Source organism: Solanum dulcamara, chromosome 7 (assembly GCF_947179165.1).
Source record: "Solanum dulcamara chromosome 7, daSolDulc1.2, whole genome shotgun sequence".
Lineage (NCBI taxonomy): Eukaryota > Viridiplantae > Streptophyta > Magnoliopsida > Solanales > Solanaceae > Solanum > Solanum dulcamara.
Window position 1 is genome coordinate 12,359,277 of NC_077243.1, and position 23,885 is coordinate 12,383,161.

At 35.6% G+C, this 23,885-nt stretch overlaps 3 protein-coding genes across 4 annotated transcripts; 1 reads left to right on the top strand and 2 right to left on the bottom strand.

Annotated features, from left to right (window-relative positions):
- The first annotated feature begins 955 nt into the window (after positions 1-955).
- Positions 956-4,720, top strand: LOC129896812 (putative receptor-like protein kinase At3g47110). Its single transcript, XM_055972787.1, has 2 exons — positions 956-4,036; positions 4,122-4,720. Exons 1-2 carry the CDS (start codon positions 1,222-1,224, stop codon positions 4,493-4,495), a joined length of 3,189 nt encoding a protein of 1,062 aa, XP_055828762.1. The 5' UTR covers positions 956-1,221; the 3' UTR covers positions 4,496-4,720.
- Positions 4,721-5,096: 376 nt separating this feature from the next.
- LOC129896200 (uncharacterized) lies at positions 5,097-9,690 on the bottom strand. Its single transcript, XM_055972055.1, has 4 exons — positions 8,918-9,690; positions 6,882-7,106; positions 6,294-6,677; positions 5,097-6,081 (listed from the first exon to the last, which is right to left on the bottom strand). The coding sequence occupies exons 1-4, from the start codon at positions 9,506-9,508 to the stop codon at positions 5,605-5,607; spliced, it is 1,677 nt and encodes a 558-aa protein (XP_055828030.1). The 5' UTR covers positions 9,509-9,690; the 3' UTR covers positions 5,097-5,604.
- A 1,717-nt stretch (positions 9,691-11,407) lies between these two features.
- On the bottom strand, positions 11,408-17,815 carry LOC129895010 (TITAN-like protein). Of its 2 annotated transcripts, none has more exons than XM_055970628.1 (7): positions 17,456-17,815; positions 17,254-17,380; positions 16,237-16,546; positions 16,069-16,130; positions 13,961-14,006; positions 13,337-13,758; positions 11,408-11,925 (listed from the first exon to the last, which is right to left on the bottom strand). In XM_055970628.1, exons 1-7 carry the CDS (start codon positions 17,707-17,709, stop codon positions 11,917-11,919), a joined length of 1,230 nt encoding a protein of 409 aa, XP_055826603.1. In that variant the 5' UTR covers positions 17,710-17,815; the 3' UTR covers positions 11,408-11,916. The 2 variants fall into 2 exon arrangements, with proteins under 2 accessions (XP_055826603.1, XP_055826602.1); XM_055970627.1 differs by lacking the exon at positions 11,408-11,925 and adding an exon at positions 11,961-12,295 and having other exon boundaries at positions 17,456-17,814.
- Between the last annotated feature and the right edge of the window lie 6,070 nt (positions 17,816-23,885).

A 23,885-nucleotide genomic window follows, 5' to 3' on the forward strand; every position in this document is an offset into this window, starting at 1 on the left:
TTCCTGGACAATTCGCAGCTACAACTATCGTAAGCCTCCCGGAAAAAAAAAAGAACAGAGATGAGGATGCAGGCATTGATGTCTATCTCAGAACTATGTTAAAGCAATAAAAGTTTTTGCAAAACATGTTTACACAAATTGTGTTCTGTTAGTCATCAGGATATCAAGATTAAGGGAAGGTCCACCAATATTTGTTTCTTAAGAAGTTGAGAATTTGCCTTCGTTGGAGCAAAGCCAAATCTTTGAAACAGAGAAGCTCTCTCTCCTTTAGAATCCTGGTGCATGGAACAAGAACAACATCGGTGGAGCACAAGAACTAGGATGGGTCTAACTCACCAATAAAGATATAGCACCTAGGTGCAACTCAACCTCAAAAGCTAGCTTGTAAGGGGAGGATTGTCTATGTCCATATAAGGAGACCAAAGGATGCATCCCCACCGATGTGAGAAAAGAAAACCAAGCAAGAGTATTTTATTCAGAATGACAAATATAGAAACTGTTTAATTTGATGAGGAGTTGACTCAAATAAAACAGTTCTACAGTTAGTCAGCCCAACTCTTTATTAAGGAAAAGATTAGTTGATATGTCCTTACCTTGCACCAGAAGATTGTGACTTTTTCAAGAGCTGAATAATTCTAATGCATATTATAAAGAAAATATTAGGTGGATCAAGCACCAAAGTCAGAATAAATCTTGAAGAAAAATGCTAACAAAATCATTTTTTGTTGATATGTCACTAGCAGCTTGTTTTTTTTTAATCGTGAGTCTTATACCACGTATTGGTGTTCCGATACCAAACACAACATTTCTGAGAGGTATCATCAGTAGGGAGCTTGCCCCTATGAACACTTCAGAGAAGAAAAGAACATTTGAAAGGGATGTTTCCTTTTTCTGATAATATTTCAAGCACTAGCACAAGAGAAGTTTCCATCAGTGTTAGGTTTCCGAATGGCAGAGTCTGGAGACGTAGTATGGTGTATCTGAATGGACACAATGGAAGGGAACTTCTGAGAAGGAGCCACTCCATAAATATATTAACCCAACTCTTGATTAAGGAAACGGGGATAGACATGGTTCTGATATTATGTAAGGATATGGAACTTGGGCTTAACTGAACCCCTAAAGCTATCTTATGAGAGGAGGATTGCCCAAGTCCATATAAGCAGACGACCAGTCTATTCCTCAACCAATGTGGGACTTTAACCCACTCTAACAATTGATATGTCATTGGCAGCTTGTTTTATAATCATAAGTCTTATACCACGTATTGGTGCTTCAATACCAAAAACAACATTTCTGAGAAGTATCATCTTTTGCTTCTTGACATTTTCCAGAATGGAAATTTTCGCAGCGAGTTTTAACTTCCACACCTTTCTGGCTATCCATGCTGTGTTTCTTGTGTTTCTATTCTCATTTTTTCTCCAACATGCTGCATCAGCTGCTTTTCTTGGCAATGAAACTGACAAACTTGCCTTACTTGGATTCAAGTCCCAAATAGCTGAGGATTCATCAAGAGTTTTCACCTCTTGGAATGATTCTGTTCATTTCTGTCAGTGGACTGGAGTAAAATGTGGCCTGAGACACGGAAGAGTCATCCGTTTGAATCTCAAAGGACTGAGGCTGGCAGGTACAATCTCAGGTCATCTTGGAAACCTCTCTTTTCTCAACTCTCTTGACCTTGCAGAAAATTCCTTCCACAATGAAATTCCTCAACAACTCAGCAGGCTGTCAAGGCTTCAATACCTGAATTTGAGTTTCAACCATCTAACAGGGGGAATTCCAGTTAATCTATCACATTGTGTTAAACTCAAGAGCCTTGTCCTGGAACATAACACTCTTGTGGGACAGATTCCTTACCAAGTTGGATCTTTAACGAAGTTAGTGAAATTGTATCTCAGAAATAACAACCTGACAGGAATCTTTCCAGGTTCTATTGGAAATCTTACATCTTTAGAGGAGCTGTATTTATCGTCCAACAATCTAGAGGGAGAAGTGCCAGCTTCTTTAGCTCGATTGACCAAGTTGAGGCTTCTTGGATTGTCAGTAAATAGCTTATCCGGGGAGTTCCCTCCTCCGTTGTACAATTTGTCATCCCTTGAACTAATATCACTATCCGTTAACAACTTTTCTGGTAATCTCAGATCTGATTTAGGCAGCTACTTCCCTAATCTCCAAATACTTTACTTGGCGAACTGTCAATTCATCGGTTCCATACCATCCTCTTTGGCCAATGCTTCGAAATTGCTAGAGCTTGATTTTCCTGTAAACAATTTCACTGGAAATATACCCAAGAGTTTTGGTAACTTGCAAAATTTGTTGTGGCTCAATGTTTGGAGTAACCATCTTGGATACGGTAAGCATGATGACCTTGACTTTGTAAATTCTCTTACCAACTGCAGCAGTCTACAAATGCTCCATTTTGGAGGCAACCAGTTTGGAGGCACATTACCCCATTCAACAGGCAACCTTTCTAGTCAGTTACAACGCCTACTCTTCTCCGGAAACAGAATTGGAGGAAGCATACCCAGAGAAATCTCAAACCTGGTGAATTTGAATCTACTCGACATTGGTTCCAACAATCTTACAGGTAGTATTCCAGATTCTATTGGAAGACTTACAAACTTGGGAGCTCTCATCTTGGTTAACAATCTCTTGACCGGGGTCATCCCTTTTTCAATAGGAAACCTCACTGAACTCGTGTATCTATATTTGGGACTTAACAGGTTAGAGGGTAACATACCTTCAACATTGGGAAACTGTAACCAACTGCTAAGATTGGGTATTTCTGAAAACAACCTGACAGGAACTATACCACAACAACTTTTTGCTCTCTCATCCCTCACAGATATTTTAGCATCTTATAACTCTTTGACTGGTCCGTTACCCGTGTATATTGGTAACTGGAGTCATCTTACTTATCTTGATTTTTCTTACAACAATTTTTCGGGTATGATTCCACGAACTCTTGGAAAATGCTTGGCCTTGGGGGAGATCTTTTTGAAGGGAAACTCCCTCCAAGGGACCATTCCCGATTTAGAAGATTTGCGGGATCTCCAATCCTTGGATCTTTCCCAAAATAACCTATCAGGGCCAATTCCTCACTTCATTGCAAATCTTACTTCCTTACATTACTTGAACTTATCTTTTAACAATCTAGAGGGTGAGGTTCCTGTCACCGGGATATTTTCAAATTTGAGTGCAGATGTACTAATCGGGAACTCCGAGCTTTGTGGTGGGATTCAAGAGCTGCATTTACGAACTTGTGTTTATCAAAAGACACGGAAAAAGCATGTACTTGCCCTCAAGTTTATTTTGACAATTGTTTTTGCTGCTTCATTTTCAATCTTGGCGTTGTTAGTAGTTTTCCTTTATTGGAGAAGAAATTTGAAAGATCAACCAGCACCTGAGGATAGGTCTAAATCTGCACGTTTCTACCCCAATATTTCTTATGGAGAGCTCTGCACTGCAACTGGTGGATTTTCTTCTGAAAATCTTATTGGCTCTGGCAGTTTCGGAACTGTTTACAAGGGAACTTTTGCCTCTGATGGAACGGTCGTTGCTGTCAAAGTACTCAAACTCCAGCATGAAGCAGCTTCAAAAAGCTTCATGGCAGAATGCCAAGCATTGAGAAACATAAGGCACCGGAACCTTGTCAAGGTCATCAGCGTATGCTCAAGTTCTGATTTCAAGGGAAATGACTTTAAAGCTTTAGTCTTTCAGTTCATGGCAAAAGGGAACTTGGACGAATGGCTACATCCAGAAAAGGAGATACATGAGAAGAGTAGCTTGACCATACTTCAGAGACTGAATATCATAATAGATGTGGCCTCTGCACTTCATTATCTTCATCGTGATTGCCAAACACCCATGATTCACTGTGATATAAAACCACAGAACATTCTTCTTGATGAAGATCTCACAGCTCATTTGGGTGATTTTGGTTTGGTGAGACTCGTTACTGAATTAAGTAATGGATCGGATCTACATCACTTTAGCTCACTTGGAGTTATGGGAACCATTGGCTATGCAGCTCCAGGTAAAGTTTCTAGGTAAACAAAAATTGTGATATGATTTCTTCTAACAATAGTGGTTTATTTATAAGCTGAAATTGCTACTTGCAGAATACGGCATGGGTAGTAAGGTCTCCATTTTCGGAGATATGTACAGTTTTGGGATTCTAATATTGGAGATGTTCACTGGAAGAAGACCCACAGACACTTTGTTCCAAGAAAGCTCTAGTCTCCACCACTTTGTGGAAACTGCGTTGCCAGAGAAAGTTTTGGAGATTGTAGACAAAACAGCTTTTCATGGTGAGATGAGTAAAGCAACCAATGGAGAAGAACACCGGGGCAGTATCAAGAAAGAACAGATGGAATGCTTGGTTGGCGTACTTGAAATTGGAGTTGCATGTTCAGCTGAATCCCCAAGAGACAGATTGACCATGACTCAAGTTTACAGTAAGTTGACACTAATAAGAGAAAAATTTCTAGGATGAGGAGATTGAGGCCACAGGCTACAAGTGAAAGCATTGGATTTGATCTAAAATTGTTTACATTCTGTCTATTAGGTAAGAAAACTCAGATGCTTACATTCTGTTTATTTGGTAAGCATTGGATTTGATTAAAACTTGAAGCCACTGTAATATTTTCATCATGCAAAAGAACTAAGGTAGTATCTGATGTCTTGAAACTCAATGGATTTAGTTTAGGAACATCAGATATTAGTTCTTACCTTCTACATTAGGGTTTAAAGAATCGGATGCATCTAATAAACCACGGAAAGGTAGATACAGCCTATCCAGGGAGACTGAAGATAAGCGAACTAACTAATGTTGTGTCAAATTAAATTTTACTTATTTTCCTTATTCAAGAGACAATTAGGCAGCCATCCTTTGAGGTTTGAATTAGCAAATTAATAAACACGACAATACTAAAAGTGTTTGTAATCAAAGATTAACTACCCTCCTAAATATGATTCTATTGATAACAGTTAGTTTCAGTTAAATATTTGTTAATGTTTGTAAATGGAAGAAAAGTTGCTTGTAGAAACTCTTTCTGACTACAATTGGGTGTTGAAAGAAATAAGTAAATCAAAAGTGGTGATGAGAACACAGCACTGGTGTTATTAACTTGCATTACAGTGATCCAACAAAAAAAAGCTCATGAGCATATCAGCATCACCTTTGCATTAGATGCAGAAATCTCTTCCAACAAAATTCTTATGCTTACAGATTGTCTTAATGCTATCAAATATTCCAAAGATATGCACATGAGCAAGTTGCAGCCTTGCAGATGTGTGTGTGATAACAAAGGGAAGAATTCAAACCTAAAACATCCCTCAATTAATGCACAAAGATGACAATTATCCGTAAATTTAACTCACCACCCAATATTTTACCCACCCAAAAAAAGATAAAGAGAATTGTTGAGATGTGAATGCCAACGCCAGACATCATCCACCAGATGGACCTGGTATTAACTTGTAATTTTTTCTTTCTCGCACCATTTCTCACACCAGGACTGAGGTATCAAACTTCTTAAACATTCCCCCTCGAAACACAACCACAACCTCTTCAAAATCAACCTCCATGTAGCGCAACCCACCCTAGCTAGCTTGGAAGTCCAGGAACAGTCGCAATTTCTGTGAAAGGAGCTCACGAGTTCCATACAGTGGCTTACTATTGATGATCCAATCCTTCTCAAGCAGCCCTGCCTTTGCACTATGCGACATCTCATCATAGAAAGCAGCGACAATACCGTATATGGAAGTCCTCAGGATATCAGCCATCGAATATGCTTTTGCATAAAAGGGGGCCCCTTTTCTTCTTCCTGCAACGCCTGCTGCTGAATCTCTCCTTCCTGGGTTTAATGTAGCCCACTTAATACCAGCAGGATCCATTAAAGTATTTGACGACTGTAAGTTGGTTTTCTTGCCCATCAGAGTTTCAACGGCTAATAAACTCGATAGCAATGTTGAGATAACAGCAGCATTGCTCCCTGAAAGTTGAGCAACACCAAATCTGTCCTCCTTGTGTGAATGCACGGTTAGCGAAGCCACAATGCGAGCACACCAAGTTAGTAGCTGCGTGCAGTTGAAGACTCTATTTAGCATTTCATTTTAAAAAAAGTGTATACTCTCAGTTGCATATATTAACAAGCGCAGTTCAGGATATGTGAGTGACAGAAAAACCAAAGAAACTTCATTCATAAATTAAGAATAAAAAACTACCAGAGAGAAAAAAGAAGAACGGTATGTATTTAAGGACATTCATTCATGTAAAATTAGTGATTTACCTGAAAGTCATCAAATGATTCGTAAACCTTTGAATCGGCAAGCTGTTCGTTCGGAGAACGCAACTGGTGAGAAAGCTGAAAGGAGCTATCAACTGGAGAGCTTTCCAAAACTACACTCACATTTCTTGTAAATTGTTCAACAGGGGTGAAGCACACAGAAACGACTCTTTTGTAAGTCTCACCACTTTCCTCAAAGAAGGCAGCTCGTCGCCAAGGGTCCACATTACCTTCGCATACCATACAGAGGTCAAGGTATGCAAGATACTGCAAAAGAGATTTTGGTGTGCTCTCCTCCAATGCGGCAAGAAGCGGTTCGCTGGGATTTGTTTCAGCAGCTGCAGAACCTTTTGGAGGGGCAAAGACAGACCGCTTTGTGTGTAACACCTAAATAATCGAAGTATCATCACTTTTGTTATTTATGCTTATTTCCAGATGCAATTGAAAAAAATAACCAGCTTGAACATATACAGCTAACTGAGAGCCCAACTTGGTGAGGGTGTGTGTGTGTGTGTGTAGAGAGAGAGAGAGAGAGAGAGAGAGAGAGAGAGAGAGAGAGAGAGAGAGAGAGAGAGAGAGAGAGAGAGCAACCTGGTGTAAATGATGACATAATTCCCAGCAGAGAATCACCACAAAACTTCCAATATAGAAGAGAATCTGCTCAGTGATGAAGTTTCCTACTGGAAGTTGACCCTTGAACTCATAAGGTAGAATAAATGCAAGGATAGCTGAAAACACATAACCAGCAGCGGAAAGCTTTAGAGCTTTCCCAACAGCTAAAGGGAGCCCCATCTTAAAGCTGAAAAAGGGAGGACGCTGTTGACATGGAACTTTGTGTCAGTCTCTGACTACCGAAAATACCAATAGTCACCACAGCAAACTACAATTTACATGATGGAGGTGCATATTTAATGAGAGTGGGAGTAACCAAAGAGAAATCAAATTGTTAGAATCATAGCAGTGAGAGAAATCACAAACAGAAGTGGGGTCTCAGCTAACTGTTCCTGTAGGTATAGACGATTGGGTGCTTTCATACAGAATCAAATTTTTGCGTAAGATTCTCTACTTTTTGTATAACTAATGTATACACAAGATCTCCTCATTCAACGATAAAATTACCTTAGCAAATAAAGAAAAAAGCTCTACTGGAGAAACACCCCCAAACCCCAAACAAAACACAAGAACTAAGTATCCCTTTGCCAAAGAGAAATGCCATTATCATACTAGCTAAAAAGGGCAGCCCGGTGCACTAAAGCTCCCGCTATGCGCAGGGTCCGGGGAAGGGCCCGACCACAAGGGTCTATTGTACCCAATGTAATCCCACAAGTGGGATTTGGGGAAGGTAGAGTGTACCATAATTATGACGGACTGCCATCACATGATAGGGAGGCTGTTTCCTATAAAACCCACTATAAACCTACTATAAATAGTTAAATCAAGCAGAAAAATTCTAACTTACCATGAATACCATAATTATGAAGGACTGCCATCACATGATAAAATAATATTGTTCCACTATTTCCGCATCAAATAATCGAAATAAATAGGTCTGCTTGAGATTTTAAACATGAAGCAGCAGGAATACTATTACAGTAGAGAATGCAAGGATTTAGGTTTCTCTTGGATCAATGCCCCAATTCACCATAAGCAAACCAAGAAAATACAAAAATACATATGTCAATATAATGTGCTTGTCTATGAATTACTGACTATTGTTATTAGTTTTCTACCGGAATAATAACTTCTTCGGTCTATTATAAAGAACATGATAAGGAACCAAGTGTAAGACATTCCAATAAAGAGTAGATACAGTTACATATGACATATTCAATCAGGCTAAAAGAAAATTTTACACCTATGATTCAGCTCTTTGTTTCCAGTTAGCCAAGAGCAAACTGATGTAAAAGTGAAGAGCAATTCCCATTAATGAAACGACAGCGTTTAGCATGAGATTAGTTAGCCCATTACGGTAAATTGGACATTTTTTCAAAAGGAGGTTAAAACACGTGAATAGCTCAGATTGAAGGGAATGAAGGGCGAGGATCACATAAGGGGTGAACTATAAATACATCAAAATTCCAGTGTGAGAGCATGTAAAAATCTGGTATTTCCTCATCTCTCTCCCGTGTTCTTCTCTCTCTTCAAATTCTTTCCTAATTCCCAATTTATCAAATTGCTATTTCCCTAAATGAATGAGCTAATCTCAAGCTATAGATCGTACTGAAAGCTGCGCATTTCCAATCCCATTTCAGGTATGTTGATGATGAGCTGATTACTGGGAGTTGGTGCTGGTCCATTTTGATTTCAATTAGTAGTCGTAGGTGTTATTAGCTGTTGTAGTTTGCATTTTCACATTCTGTTATTGAATTGAGCTGTAGTTTGTGTTTCTGCGAAACTGAACCAAATGCCATCGTATTGGGGGTAAATTATAATCGAATTGAGCGGTTAATTTGTTAATTACACAGTGAGTTCATTACAACCGATTTGAGATTAAAAGGCTAAAACTGTTTTAATCAATCATTTGAAAGAAGCACATCGAAGATCATAATTCATGACACTTCCTATACAAGTCTTGCATTATGCAATAACATACTACTAAAATTGATATAAAGAAACCACTTCTATACCTGGATGATCGGGAACAGCAAAACCCACCGCTTGTTATATACATAATGCAATCCATAGAGCAATCCGATCTGCAAACCCCAAAACCCTAATTTCCCAATAACCAACCGTCTCTGCTTCAATTGTTCGAAAGCATGACAGCTCAAACAGAGGGTAATCACAGACAAAGACGCTGATACTGCAGACACCGCCACAAACAGCACGAAACTAATGGAAGCCCTCACCCGGAGCCGAAAATCAGGGGACAGTAGAGGTTGGGAGTTAGAAATGGGGACGAGTATCAGCCGAGCAGTACCGAGCAGAAGCTCCAAAGGAGAAGCGGCACGCTGAGGGCGAGGAGAAGAGATGATGAAAAGGGAAGTGGAGAAGATGAGAAGAGAGAAATGGAAAACTATGAAAGCGAATAAACTGAGAAATGAGGGTTTGAAAGGGGTTCGTGTGAAGAGAGAAAATAGTAGGGTTTTGGATAGGAAGAAGACGGCGGTGGATTGAAGTGCTTGCCAAATTAAGAACCCTAGGAAGCGGTATTTGACGACTTTAGTACCGCCGTCTTTATCTCTGAATAAAGATCTTTCTAGTATGGATATAAGCATTTTCCGGCACGGGAAGACGGCGGAGAAGAGTGGTTTAGGGGTTTAGAGGGTGGTGAATGGTGGAGCTACTGTGTTATGTTACAGAGTGGCGATGAGTTCTAACAGCACTTAGGCGGGAACTTAAGCGACGCCGTATCTCTGCATATTTTGTTTTTTTGGGGCATATAACTTGATTTCTACCCTTTGTCCTCTACCTTTGGATGTGTGTAAATAGCCATTTAAATTTATCTAAAACCAAATAAGTGACGTGGCAATGCACGTGAAATACACTGAATTGATTTGAAATATGTCACTCACATAAAACATTTGTCTATTCAACTTTATGCCAGTTTAAAATTCATGTATACACGCCTAAAATTATATAACATACATATCAATTTAGATCAAGTGAAATGAGATGTTCATGTATCATACCTTTTCTTTTTCTCTAATTGTCAAAAAAGGACAAGTCCGAAATTGCCATATTGATCAAAAAGAGTTGCTCCGATAGTATTGTTGTAAGCTCAAGTGTGGAAAAATCATTGAATTTGACTACTATTTCGAGTCCAAGTCGGGGTAACAAATCATTCTTCTGACCAGTGTTATTTTGTAACTATTGTCTTGAAAGTAGAAAATATTTATGTTTTATTCTAGGAATAAAAGTTCTCACTTGTAATCTCCTTCATTCCTCTAATAGCATATTTATAAGAAGCGAACAACTGAATTACCAGAAACACACGCGTAATTAGTTCCAACTTTGTTCTACTAAAAGTTACTCCTACTCAACAGTTTCGCTTTAGCGTGTTAAATAAGCCATAGTAATTCTTTTTAATAATAAAAATTCATTTACTTCCAAAAGATGATAAACTTTGTTATCGTATATGACATTCCACGCAGCCATCTTAGCTTCTACCATTATTATTTTTCAAGGTTTTCACAGATTGAACGTTGAGAATTGAGATATAGAAAATTTGTATTAAAACAGTTAAAAGCTGAAGAAAAATTAAAAGAAACGCGTGATAACGAGAGAGAGAGAGAAAAGTCCATAGAAAAGAAAGTAGGGAAAATAAGGTAAAAGGGACCTTTGAGAGTTAAATGAAGGATAGGGGATTTGTATTTTTTTTTATTTTTTTTATTATAAATTTTTAATTAGATGTTAATTAAGAAGAGATAGGGTTGAATTAGAATATTTAAAAGTTTAGGGTAAAAATTAAAATATCAAAAACTTTTAATAAAACCCTAACTTTCATTCATTTACTCCACTTTTTAATCTTATGTTCTCTATTTCCCTCTTCTCTTCTCTCTTCTGTTCTTCATTTTCCTCCTCTCTTCTCTTCTCTTTTCTTCATTTTTTTAACGCTCTTGTTTCTTTTTCTTTCATCTTCTTCTTCCTTAACTTCTTTACTTTTTTCCTTCTCTGTTTTTCCCTTTCTGTTTAAACTTTTTGTGTTTTCATCTTCTTCTTCTTCGGATGTTGTCATTCTCATTTTTTTCTTCACTCTGATTTGATTGTGAAAACTATATTAAAAAATTGATGAAAAGAGATGAGAACAGAAGAGAGGATATGTTGTAAATGTTTATATAAACATGAGTTGTTCAAGCAACCAAGAAGATATTTAAACAACCAAAAGTTGTTTAGTTCAAACAACCAGAAGATATTTAAACAACCCTAAATTGTTTAGTTCAAACAACAAAAGTCGTTTAAACAACCAAAAAATATTTAAACAACCAAAAGTTGTTTAGTTCAAACAATCAGAAGATATTTAAACAACCCTAAGTTGTTTAGTTCAAACAACCAGAAGTTGTTTAAACAATCAAAAGTTGTTTAGTTCAAACAACCAGAAGATATTTAAACAACCCTAAGTTGTTTAGGTGTTTTTTACAACCCTCTTATATGTTAGACCTATTTGTAAATAACAAAACTTTGGGGTGTATAAAAATATTCTTTTTTAAATTAGCATAACTCATTAATACCTAATTATACTAGAGTCCCTTTTACCCAATTTTTAAAACTAGTGTCCTATATCCTCAAATAGATAACTCAAAAGTCTCTTTTAATTAAAATCCCCAAGAAAGTATCCTTCATCTCTCCTTTCCACAACACACATCTCTCAAGTGAGACGCGAATTTTGAGCCAATTAGAGAACAGCTACGCAAAAAAAATACTGCTTCACTGGCAACTCTGCAGCAAACTTGCACAAAGACATAATATTTCATTGGCGACTCTGCAGCAAACTTGAATTGCATGAACAGCTATTAAGATCCAAGGCCGCAGTAAGATATCACAGTTTTGACGACTATAACAGGTCTGACACATATGGTCTTCATGATATTATCATGCACTGGAAGTTAGTCTTCAATTAAGAGGAAACTTCCAAAATCAGAGACAGCCTTCAACATGCACCGCAAATTATTTGCAAGACACAGATTTAAGGCACCTTCAAGCAAAAAATAAGAGGAATACAAGTGGAACTTAGAGCCAATTAGAGGCATTAATACAAGAAACAGACTGTACATAGGCAACCTGTGCCCAACATTTTGCTAGAACCACTAGGAAAGAACCGCGAACACATCAAGGAAAAAACTAACATAACAAACTATCTACAGGCTTTAATAACTTGATCACGAACGCTTACTATAATCTAGTTGCCCCAACTCATGCCAAATGGGAAACCTAAAAAGCATAAAAATGATAGTTTGGCTGGGGAGAGCAAATCAAGAAGAATGTACACAAGAATTTTCAAAAATTGGTGTCACCATAAATAGGTTGTTAGGTCAGTCAAGCTCATCATCAACAGGATCTTTGCGCTGCAATGATTAATCAAAATGATCAGTCTTGTGAATGCCATAAACAGAACACTTATAATACAAAGGAAGAATCAATAGAGTCTTGTTTCAATAGAAACTTGCTCTATATGAAGTAGATAAATCATGTATTCAGAAAGAGCAACAAGGCTACTGCCTTAAACATATAAGGGATCGTCAAACATATAAGGGAACGTCTCTCATCAAAGTATATCAGAATAAATGGTTGTTCAGGGAACACTGCTCTGACAAGATCACCAAAGAAAAACCAACTATCAGTATGTTTGCAATGAAGAATTTAGAATTTAGAACTGAGAAGGCATTTTATTTAGGAAGAAAGGTTGAAAGTCATAGAACTGAGAAAGCCCTTATCACTACATCATTTGTCCATCGCTTTCTTTTTCATACTGTTTCACAAGGGATGGAGCTAATGAAGTTTGACTTGCATATTGCTCCATCCATACCATATATGACCTAATTTGAGATGTGCGGTGAAGTAAAATATTAAAATGGCTTAATATGTCAAATTTGACAGAAAAAATGCTTAGCATATAGTTTGAAATGTGAAATTAAAGAGTAACTAACAGTTGGTAAATTATTAGAAGTTAAAAACAGTTTAATAATATTACCTTTTATTAGCTTAAATTGTTGGACCATTGAGGACTTCCCATGTAACAAAGAAGTCAAGTTTTTTGAATCAGAAAGGGAAGTAGATCGGTTTTACTATGATGTAATTAACAAATTTATATTCACATTAAAAGAATAAAAAGGTGGCTGCAGAAAAGTCCCCTTGAAATGAAAGAAGATACACATCACGGCATTGCTCAAATGCAGATAGCTAATTGAATCTGAATTCTTGAAATTTGAGAAACCATGTAAGACAGAGTTGCAGAGTTAATCGCCTCATGAATGTTAAAGAAGGTTACGGCCTTACGGTATATAAAACCAGGTAAGCTACTAGAGATTTTTTGGTGATGGTAAAGAACTAATTAGGGGAATTTATCATGTTGAAGCCAATGACTATATGCTGATGTAGTAGCTCACCTTTCGCTTGCTGACATAAGGCTGTAACTGCACCATACTCTGGGATTGGCTTTCAACCTCAGCAGATTTGTGATTCTCCAGGTGAAATTCTTTTCTAGATTGCTTCCTTGTACCTGATTGCCAAACTCCGCCAAAATTTGGGAGCCAGTTCACATCAAAAGTGTTTGTCATGAGCTCCCCTTTACTCTCCAGCTCCAGCTCAACTCTTCTTCTCTCTGCCCAAGCAGCACCAACCCGGTTTGGGTTTAGTTTTGACTTCTTCTTCTGATTGAGAGGGGAGGGGTCACTCCTTCCGGGACTTGATATAAAATCTAGCTGACTTTTTTCAGTTGCATTGAACCATGGAGGAGGTGCTCCAGAATGAACATTGCCAAGGGAATCTTTTTGAAATGTTAAAGTTATCTGTGTAATGCTTGGTGGACCTGAAGGAGAAATTTCCATTCTTCAACTGTAAGAATACGTGAAGACACACTAACAAGACAGAAGAAACACCGTAAATAACCAACCCAGAAACATATTACACGTCCATAAACATGAACTTACAACTCAGAAACATAACTAAAACATAGTCTCAACTAAAGTGCATGAAATATAAAATTATGCAGAAAGTAAAGAGATCAGTACCCAGAGAACTCTTCATCCCCCTTGTCATTCTTCCATCCGGAGTTACCTGGCAAATCAACCCAGAGCCAGATTTACATGATAAGGAAAAACTTCTAAGAAGAAAAAGTTTAGACAACCAAATCCCGCATTCCAATTGAGAAGCAAAAAGTAGCACCTGATATTATTCTATTAGCAAATAATTTCCATGTATGTTTTCACAAAACTAAAAAACTGTCCACGTCTTTTAGCATCATGAGAGTCAAATTGGTTATATTGAGAATTTCCTATCATTATTAAGAACGTAAAAGGGATTTTTAGGTTTCCAATGCAACAAGAAAGGTCGGACCGTGCAATTCTAAACGGATTTGTTTCCTTTTTGGGGAAGTATTTGTGATCTCTTTAATTGGTTCTTGTTTAGCTTGTTAAAAGAGATTTGCCCTGGAAAACATCTCATTTGCAGCCCATTACACATGGGGTGGATTGAGTCAATGGCACATAAGGAACAAACAAACTACTTACATTTATTGACGGTGACTGACTTAGGCCAGCATTCAGCAAGATCAAGAGATTAATTATGACGGCATGCAAGTTTTCTTATGATTAAAATTGAAGTATTGTCATAAATGTATGAGATGTGGAAATTCAATTTCTACAGGCATCGGCAATCTTTTGGCACAAATGATTATAGCCAAATTGCTAGATGATTACCATCAGAGGCAGACCTACCCCAGGGTAGGAGGGTCACCCGCCCCTGGTAACCTCGGGAAAAAAGTATATAATATGTGTATATATATCTTAAATAAAGTTTACATATTTTGATTGGCACTCAAAACCACAAGGGTAAAGTAGCTGCACTAGTTGATCTGGGGTGTACAGAATGACATTTCGTGCATTTAACTGGGGTCGATTCCCACTTTCAGCATTCGTCCAAATTCTATCATGACATTTTTGTAGTTACAGGCCAGTTTACTCTTTTTTTGCTTTTTTCTTTAGTTTTCAGAGCGTTCCACATCAAATTTTGTATCAAGTAATTGACGTGTCTGTTATACGAAGAAAAAAAAAGCATGTCTATATTAAAAGTATTGGTGCCTTTGTCATTTTCAATTCACGGGTCCGCCTCTGATTACCATCCCTGCCAGCCAAACATTTATGAACTCTTGTATGTATATGTCACGACTTGATAAAAAGAATACAAACAACATTTTTAATAGGTAAGAAGAACAAAAGCACAGCGAGAAGAAGCAGAAGTTCATCATAAGGGGGGAAAATCATGGCATAGCGAGCACTGTATGCGTTTCTTTGATAATCAGATGCAAGCGAGAAAGCTCATCACCTATTTGTATGAACACTTTTCAGAAAAATTATAAAGAAAAGAGATAAGTGGCATGGTTCTCAATGTTCAGCCTTCAAATAAGAAGGTTAAAAGGCTGCAGTGGGCCAGAAACACAAAGGTCTTGTCGTCTTGGCACGCTTAGCTGCAGAAGTGCAAAGACAGAAAAATGGAGAAAAGGAGGCTAACACCTTTATTCTTTGTTTTTTATCGCTCCTTACATGCAATGTTATACCAAGTTAAAGTTTCATCGGTCAGCACTGCTATAAATACATCAAGTGGTTGGGCTAACCAATATTGCTTACTTGCATAAATATGTAATCATATAAAAATTCTGATATCTATACTTTCAACCTTACATGTTTTTTACTCCCATTCTCTGCATTTTACCAGTCCTACGACCAACTTTTCCCACAACTAGAAGCTATTGTCTCTTTTCAACAAATTCAGTCAGTAATCTCACAACCAAATAAGAAAGATCCTAAACTTGTAAGCACTCAAAAAGTCAAAGAAAAGCAAATGAAGTAAATCAGCCATCAATTAATGCTTTAATAGTCAGAGATGCCACCAGTTCAGAAAAATGATGAACCAAAGGACAAACATGATATAAGTGAGAGAAAAATGATAAAGCATCAACTATGATGGTCAAAGTTGAGCAAATAATGACATAGGAAAAGTTAACTAGCGCATGATAGGATGTCTTACTGGTAGTGCACAATGATCTTAGCATCCAAGCTTACAACACAAAGATAAATAACAGGAAAATTAAGTAGCATATATGCCTGTTAAATAGACTTACAGAACCGCCATTAAGACATTGGTGAGAAGTTTTGGCATGAAACCTCAAGCACTTTTGGGCATCTATGCAAAAAGAAGTTCACAAGATCACTACCAGTCAATGAGAAAAACATGCGATCAGAGAAACACCATACCACCATATGAAAAGAGAAAACTATAAGGCACTAACTTGATAGGCCATTGGAGGAACAAGCATCTTCACCGAGTTGTCCACCCATGCACATACTGCGCAAATTAGGGCCATTTGTAACACTATGCATTTTGTTTTCAAATATCTGTGATCTCTCATTTGTATAATTTTGTAAAGGTACAACATTATTTGAAACATCAAAATTAAGAGCATGTATATTATCTTTTTCAAAACAATTTAGATAGTCAGAGTTCGTTTTATTTTGGATATCATTCGACGGTCCAATTGACGTTGCACAAGATTTTCCATCAAGAGCTCCCTTCTTCAATAGATTGCACTTCTTCTCCCACTGCACATATGAATGCATGACGAATGACTATATCAAAATTCAGAATGATAGGAAATCAATCTTCTAAACAAAGTACAAAGTTTACGATGATAGTGTGTATATAAATTCAGCAACTCTGCAAAATCCTAATGTGCACCTCTTGCATCTAACTATGTAGAAATTTCATCTGGAAGACTACAATTCTGAAAGAGAAAATCTATTGAGAATGTCAATCACTATGATATAATGAACAACCAAAGGGATAATCCCATCTAGACCTTCCAATCAAGAGGGAAGAAAATGACAAATAAAAAACTGTATGTGTAGGAAAAAAGGTTTTACCATTGAAGAACAAACAGACAGTGTTGGATCAGTAGAAATTCTCATATATGCAACGTATAATCTAATGAAGAACTATATTTTTTAAGTTTTAAATAAGATATAAAAGTGAAGTGCTCTAATGAAATTGGTACATAAAGGAACGTCATCTAACTCTCATAAATTTTATCAGCTCAAATTTTATTGTACATTTCTACTCCGACAAATGCTTCAGCTGACCGCAAAGAGTTCCAAATTAAGGTACAGTTGTTGTAGTCAATTGTAAGATTTGGTGATAGTGATAGTGATACTGAGAGACATCCTAACATGTAGACGGCTTGAGCACACCAAACAACATAGATTTGTGATAGCGTGAGACGTAAAATAAAGGCGATATATATCACCAGTACCTTGGCGAAGTCAGCCTCTGTAATCCGGAAAGTATCAACCTTGTCCATTCCACCACCATACTTCCACAAAAAACCTTTAACTTTCTTCAAATGATCCGCACCAGCCAAATGCCTAATCGCATTGTCGCTATATCCAACAAACATAAAATCTAAAAACGAACATATAATTAACTAATCAGAGAAGCAAGTAATCATTGCGTACCTAGCGTAGAAGCTGTCGAGTTCAAGAATATCACACTCGCAGAAGAGACACCAAAGGCGATTAAGGGAAGCATGCTCAGGGCGCAGAGGGATAGGGTTTCTGAGGAAGAAACGTATATCGGAAAGCTTCGATTGGAAACGGGAAAGCACCGCCGCGAGCGACTTCTTGTGGTTAGGGAGGAAGTTGTGGCGGCGTCCTTTGTTGTGATTGAGCTTGCAAACAACGCAGAATTCGTACTGCTTATCGTCGCTCATGCTCTTCTTCGTCTTCTGGCAGTGCGATTGTACGGAGAGTTATTTAGGGCTCTGAAATTCAGTTCGGATGATTCATAAGCAAAGGCACCCGCCCAATTCGTTGCCCGTTTCGGTTTTCTACTCTCAATTTTTATTTTACGTACTGCTTACCCATTTATTTTTATTATTATTAAATAAAATTAAGATGTGTAAATTTGAAGTTTGAATACGTGATAATAAGATGTGTATTATTATCAAGACGTTTGAATTTTAGTATAATTCTGAAAATAATATATTATATTATAATCTAAATATAAAATAATTAAGATAATTTATTTTATTAATATTTAAATGCATAAAATTTATCTTTATTTAAAATTAATAAATGTAAATATATATAAAATATTAATTATTTTAATACTATATCAATAAAATATTTTTTTTAAAAAAAAAAGTTATACGGTGATTGGTGTTGATTGATTAGTAGTCATTGGTAGGGGTGCTTATTGGTAAGCTCGTATAATTTTTTATATTATCGATTATTGATTTATAAATTTGTAAAATCGAGAATCAAATTAATAAGATGAATCAGTTGATTTATCGGTTAAATTGAAACTTGCACTTCCTAAGTCATTGATATGTAGTAGCTAGTGATGGTTGAGGTGGTAATTGATGGTAATGGTTGATAAGTATAGCTGATGATAATGGAGATATGTGATAGTGGTGATTAACGCTACATAATGTTAGTTGATTGTGGTAATTATTGGTAATGATTGGTGAATATTGTAGTAATGGTGGTTGATGGTGATAATTATAAATAGTAATTAATGGTAGTGACAACTAATAATGACAATGATGATTATGATTGAGATGATAATTAACAGTGAAAGCGGATGAAATAGCAATAAAATGTCATCCTTACATAGATTATTAAATGCATTTCATCTTAATAATATTAATAATTTGTTATAAATATTAATTAATTAGATCTATGCAAGCTTATTGAGTGATTAAAAAATTATCGGAATGGGAAGATACATTGGTCGAAGCTTCTTGAAAGAAGTTTTCATTTCTCCAAGAACTTCATGGCGAAATAAAAAAAAAAGCCCTTCCTCGAATTCGAACTGATAACTTTCTTAGCCTATTTCTAAAGGGCGAACTGAATCATTAAGATTAAGACCTTCATTAAAGACAAATAAATAAATAAATTTTATATATCACGTAAAAGTAAAAAATATATATATTGTATATTATTCACACCCATATTCTAACTTCTTACATAGTTTGGCTCAATTTCCATGTAATTGAAACTTATTTTTCATCTACGATATTTTAAAATTTATCCTTTTGATCAGAAGAAATTAACCCAATATTTTTAAGTTACTCAATTATAGTTGCCATTAGGCTTCACAAATATATCGTGAATTTTTTAATGAATCATAGGCAAATCTAAATTGATATTGAAATTAGTTGATGATAATTTAGAAGGCTTCAATGCAGAAATTTAATTCATTCGAGACTAATTTGTAAATATTTGAGAGAAAATTTGTTGAATACAATCCAACAGAGAATGTTGTTTGAAGTTGAAAAATATAATCATTCATTGATCTAAGTTCAATGTTAGGAAGCAGAAACTCCACATTTGAGTTATAAAACAAATATCAAACAAAAAAGTAAGCTCTTAATTTTTGTGGGGGAATTTTAGAGATTTGCGAACGAAGAGATTGACCTATAGTTCTTAGAAAAAATTGATACATAACATAAACTCTAAAAATATTAATATTGAGTTAATATTTCAAAAAAAAATAAAAAAAGAAATCATGCATTTATAAAAACATACATGAAGCTTTTATTTGTTAGATAATTTAGATTCCAAGACATATATGATTTATCATGATTAATTGAGATTATAACAAGAGTTTTAGTGCACCAGACTGCCTTTTTTATATGAAGCTAGTATATAATAGATCGTATAAGTGTTGATTGATTTTCCATTACCAAATTCCATTGACATCCTTGCTTGAAAAGACTTTGATCCTTGTTTTTTTCTATCCCCTATCCTAAATTGTTACAAATCATATATTTATAAAAACATACCTGAAGCTTTTATCCGTTAGAATTATACTGCAAAGGGAACTATTAATGCTAGAAATTAGAATACATTTTGTCTTTGCATGTTAACTAATTTGACTCTTAACATTGTACTATAATCAATATTAAAATCTAACATAGTCAATTAATTAGATTTGTCAAACCTTATGGAATTAGACCAACGAATTGATTTTCATTAAAATTAAATTCCTTTATAGAAGTCAAATTACCAATTGTATCAAGAATTGATCCATTATAAAACTATTATCTTAAAGCCATAATAAAGATAATGCTTCGTACCAATAAAGTCGATTGAACCAATTTTTCTACGACTATTTTGATATTTCAATCCCTTAACTATTTAACCGATATATATCTCAAGTTCATAATGATTTTTTCATCGTGAATATTGTAATTTAAATTTTTGAGTCAACTCCAATAAATATCATATTAGGAACCAAAATCGAGAAGAAGTATTTGTGATGCTTGAAACTCTATTTGAATTGATTTTTTTCTTACCAACTATGAAATTAGATTGAAAAATTGTGTAATTTTTTCGTAACCTTGGATCTCAAAAGGGACATATCAATTATGGGGTAAATACTTCAATTGAATACCTAAAAGAGCTTATAGAGACATTAAACAAATTTTTATTGTATTGTTAAAAAAAAATGAATAATGTTACATGGCATTTCGAGAGAGAAGTATATTTTGAGAAAAATACGAATAATTAGGGGCCATTACGGTATTAAAAGAAATAAAAGTGACAGTATAGGGCAAATTCCCAAACATGAATAACTATCTGAGGAATTTACTCGTTCTTTTGGTTTGTCACCTTGTTTCTAAGTAATTTTCAATGATTTTTAATGTCAAATTTTAACGGTTAAACCAATAATCAAATCAATAATGATCAATAATCAATAAACAGATAAGTCGATATCTGAATGGTTCTATAACGGTTTAGCATGTCTACAAATCGATTGATACACAACCTACTCATTTTGTCCGTCTTACTTGTCTAATATTGACTTAGTATACCCCATAAAAAGCATTAAATAGAACGACAATTTTACTAATCACCCTTTAAATATAATAAATTTCATATTTTTTAAAAAAATACATAAGGAAATAACTATAGTCAACAAAGAAGGATAAATTAAGAACTAACTGATAGATTAACTTTTTGATTCTCTAAACAAGACAAATAAAAAAAGGCGAAATGGTCTTGTGGACCCTTGTACTTGTTTGAGTTTGTATTATGAACCCTTCTACTTGCCTATTTGTCATCTAAACCCCTGAACCCCACGAAACACAATATTTTAAGCACTATTTTTGACTTGGCATCCTATGTGGCCTGACCAAGCAAGAAGCGTGTAAATCACATTTTGTGGGAGCGTGAGACAACTTTAAAAAGGTGTAACGGTCCTTCTTTCTCAATAAATCACTCATCTTCTTCATTCTTTCCTCCTTCACCATTTTCTTGATATTTTATTGCCTCTTTTTTGATCTTCTCTCTCTAAATTTCTTCTTCATTATTTTTTTTCTTCGTTCTACTCGTCTCTCCTTTTTGTGCATTTTCAGTTCATTACTTTGTTGGTTTGATTTTTTTCATCTTCACCATGACAGCTCGTTGTTGCTTCTGTGGACACTATGCTGAACTTAAGATGTCAAGCACATCAACTAATCCTGAAAAAATGTTTTGTGGTTGTCAAAACATCTGTCAATGATTGTGGATTCTTTTTATGGGCTGAGGCAAATGATTTAACATGCCAACAACAATACTATAGAAAGAACTCACCAACAAATTCAGAGCAAGAAAGACAAGGAAGACAAGGGAGACACAAAAGGCAAGAAAGACAAGGACAAGAAAGGCATGTAAGACATGGAAGATCAAGCACTAATATTGATATCACTGTTATTGTGATTTGGTTTCTAGCTGTTACTTTTAAGATGTATTGACATAATATTTTTAAGATGATATCACTGTTATCTTTCAGAGTTTATTATGTAGTTTCAATGTATAATGATAATGAAATATAATGACATGATGAATACAAGTTTAAGAAAACACAAATCTTAAAATTATGTCTTATAATTAATGAGAAATACACCACAAATCCATCAACAAAAATAAATAAAGTATTCAAAATAGCAACTTAACAATAGCTGAAATTGAAAGTAAAATCAAAACACTTGGGATCAAATCATTAAGCTAGAAAAATCTACTGTGTGCCTTGAGTGCTTGGTGTGAAATGAGTCTTAGTGGCAGGAGTGTCTGTTGTGGCTTGAGTGCTTGTAAAGAGTTTGATCTTCTGTAATTTTTTTCTTGTTGCTGACTTTGAGTTACTGTAGCTCTTCCCTTCCACCTTAGTCTATTGGATTTGTAACCAAGATCAATATTGATAGGAACTGAACTTGTTAATATAGGACTATGTAACATTCTATCAGTAGTTCCAGATTGAAAAAATAACAAAATATTTCAGTTAAAGATACACTAATATCAATTAAATATCTTTAAGTGATATAATATTTACCCTCTCTATTACACTGTCGCTTGATCCAAATAGCACACAAAAACCAATTATTTTTGCCTTCTTTTGTCTTGGTCTTTTATAGCCAAGAGTTGTACCACCTTTCAAAGCTATGCTACTATTTTTTTAGGAACCAACACTAGAAGTTGATTGTTGAGTACCTAATGGAGTTCTTGGTTGAGTTGCATTCCCAGATACTACAGAATCAGTTGCAGGCCTCACACCACTTGAAGTATCACTAACAGGCCTTTTTTCAGCTACAGGCCTCACACCAGTTGATGTAGCATTCACAAGCCTTTTCCCAGATGCTGAGGCAGCTGCAGACCTTACATCATTTGATGTAGCATTGGTAGGCCTTTCCACAGCTGCTGAGACAGTTGCAGACCTCACACTAACTGAGGGAGTAGTGGTAGGTGTCACACTTGGACCAGCATTTATACTTGGTTGACTCTCAATTGCACCATTTGTAAAATCAAATGTAGTGGATGCTCCAGCACTTTTACAAGTTTCAGCAGTGAAATTATTTTTCTACAAACATATATTAAAATAAAAAGCACAATTAAACAGAGTAGATTTCAGCAATAGAAAGACACTAAAGCATAACTTATCAGAGTTGGACATCCTTTCTTGTTATGTCCAAAAGTCTTGCACACAAAACATTTCATTTTTCTTTCCTTCCTTGTAGTCTTTCCAATCTTCTTCTTAACAGGTTCATTACTATCTTTTCTCCTATTTTTACTTGGTCTTTTTGGCATGGAAGTAATTTTAGGTGGCTCAATAGTAGGTTTTGTGCTTTTTGGCCATATATTGATGTTTGTCATAGGCTGAATAAACTTATTATATGCTTTCAAGTATGTTTCCTTCTTATACCAGTCATCAATAAATTTTCAAGCAGCCCAATCCTTAAAATGAATTGCAGTAAGTGCATGAGCCCAAGAAATTTCCTTTAGTTGCCATAATCTACAACTACACATCTTCTTTTTGATATCAACAACATATTTATATGGTGGATCATGAATCTCAAAGCTAAGATCACCATTAAACTTCACCTCACAATTGACTGCATGTTCAGCATTTTCTCTAAGAACTTTCATAGCCATTGTGATACATCACTAATTCATTTTTGTGAAATTTAATTATTGAAAGTCTCACACATATTATTCTCAACTAGATCACACTTGCTATGTTCTTTAAAAATGCTCTACACCATGCTTCTTTGTTATACTTTAGCAATTCTTTCATAATGCCTTCTCATAACTGACTCATTTCATCAAGTTTTAGTTGGAAAATACCTTAAGTGATGCCCTAGCAACATGCCAGGACTTTCTTCTCCTTTCTTCACCCCTCCACACCTTCTTTCAATTGGCCCATATATGTCTAGCATACCATTTAAGCTCAGCATTTGGCAATAATTCAGTAAGTGCTAAATGAAGACTCTGTCAAACAAGGAAAATTAGAGAGACAACAATGTTAAATATCAATTACTATAGAAAATTGAAGCCTAAGTAAATTGAACCAAAAATTGAGTAATACCCTCTACATATCAGACATCACTGTTAGTCCTTCATCTTCATT

What these genes read in the sequence shown, in the direction of transcription:
- LOC129896200 (XM_055972055.1), bottom strand. Translation starts at nt 9,508, where the DNA reads ATGCTTATATCCATACTAGAAAGATCTTTATTCAGAGATAAAGACGGC. An exon ending in TATGTCATCATTTACACCAG is followed by an intron (nt 6,678 to 6,881) that starts GTTGCTCTCTCT and finishes TCGATTATTTAG; the next exon opens with GTGTTACACACAAAGCGGTC. An exon ending in AATCATTTGATGACTTTCAG is followed by an intron (nt 6,082 to 6,293) that starts GTAAATCACTAA and finishes AACTGCACGCAG; the next exon opens with CTACTAACTTGGTGTGCTCG.
- LOC129895010 (XM_055970627.1), bottom strand. Translation starts at nt 17,709, where the DNA reads ATGAGCGACGATAAGCAGTACGAATTCTGCGTTGTTTGCAAGCTCAAT. An exon ending in TTCCTCCAATGGCCTATCAA is followed by an intron (nt 16,131 to 16,236) that starts GTTAGTGCCTTA and finishes CTTTTTGCATAG; the next exon opens with ATGCCCAAAAGTGCTTGAGG. An exon ending in AATGTCTTAATGGCGGTTCT is followed by an intron (nt 14,007 to 16,068) that starts GTAAGTCTATTT and finishes TTGATTTGCCAG; the next exon opens with GTAACTCCGGATGGAAGAAT.
- LOC129896812 (XM_055972787.1), top strand. Translation starts at nt 1,222, where the DNA reads ATGTCATTGGCAGCTTGTTTTATAATCATAAGTCTTATACCACGTATT. An exon ending in CATTGGCTATGCAGCTCCAG is followed by an intron (nt 4,037 to 4,121) that starts GTAAAGTTTCTA and finishes TGCTACTTGCAG; the next exon opens with AATACGGCATGGGTAGTAAG.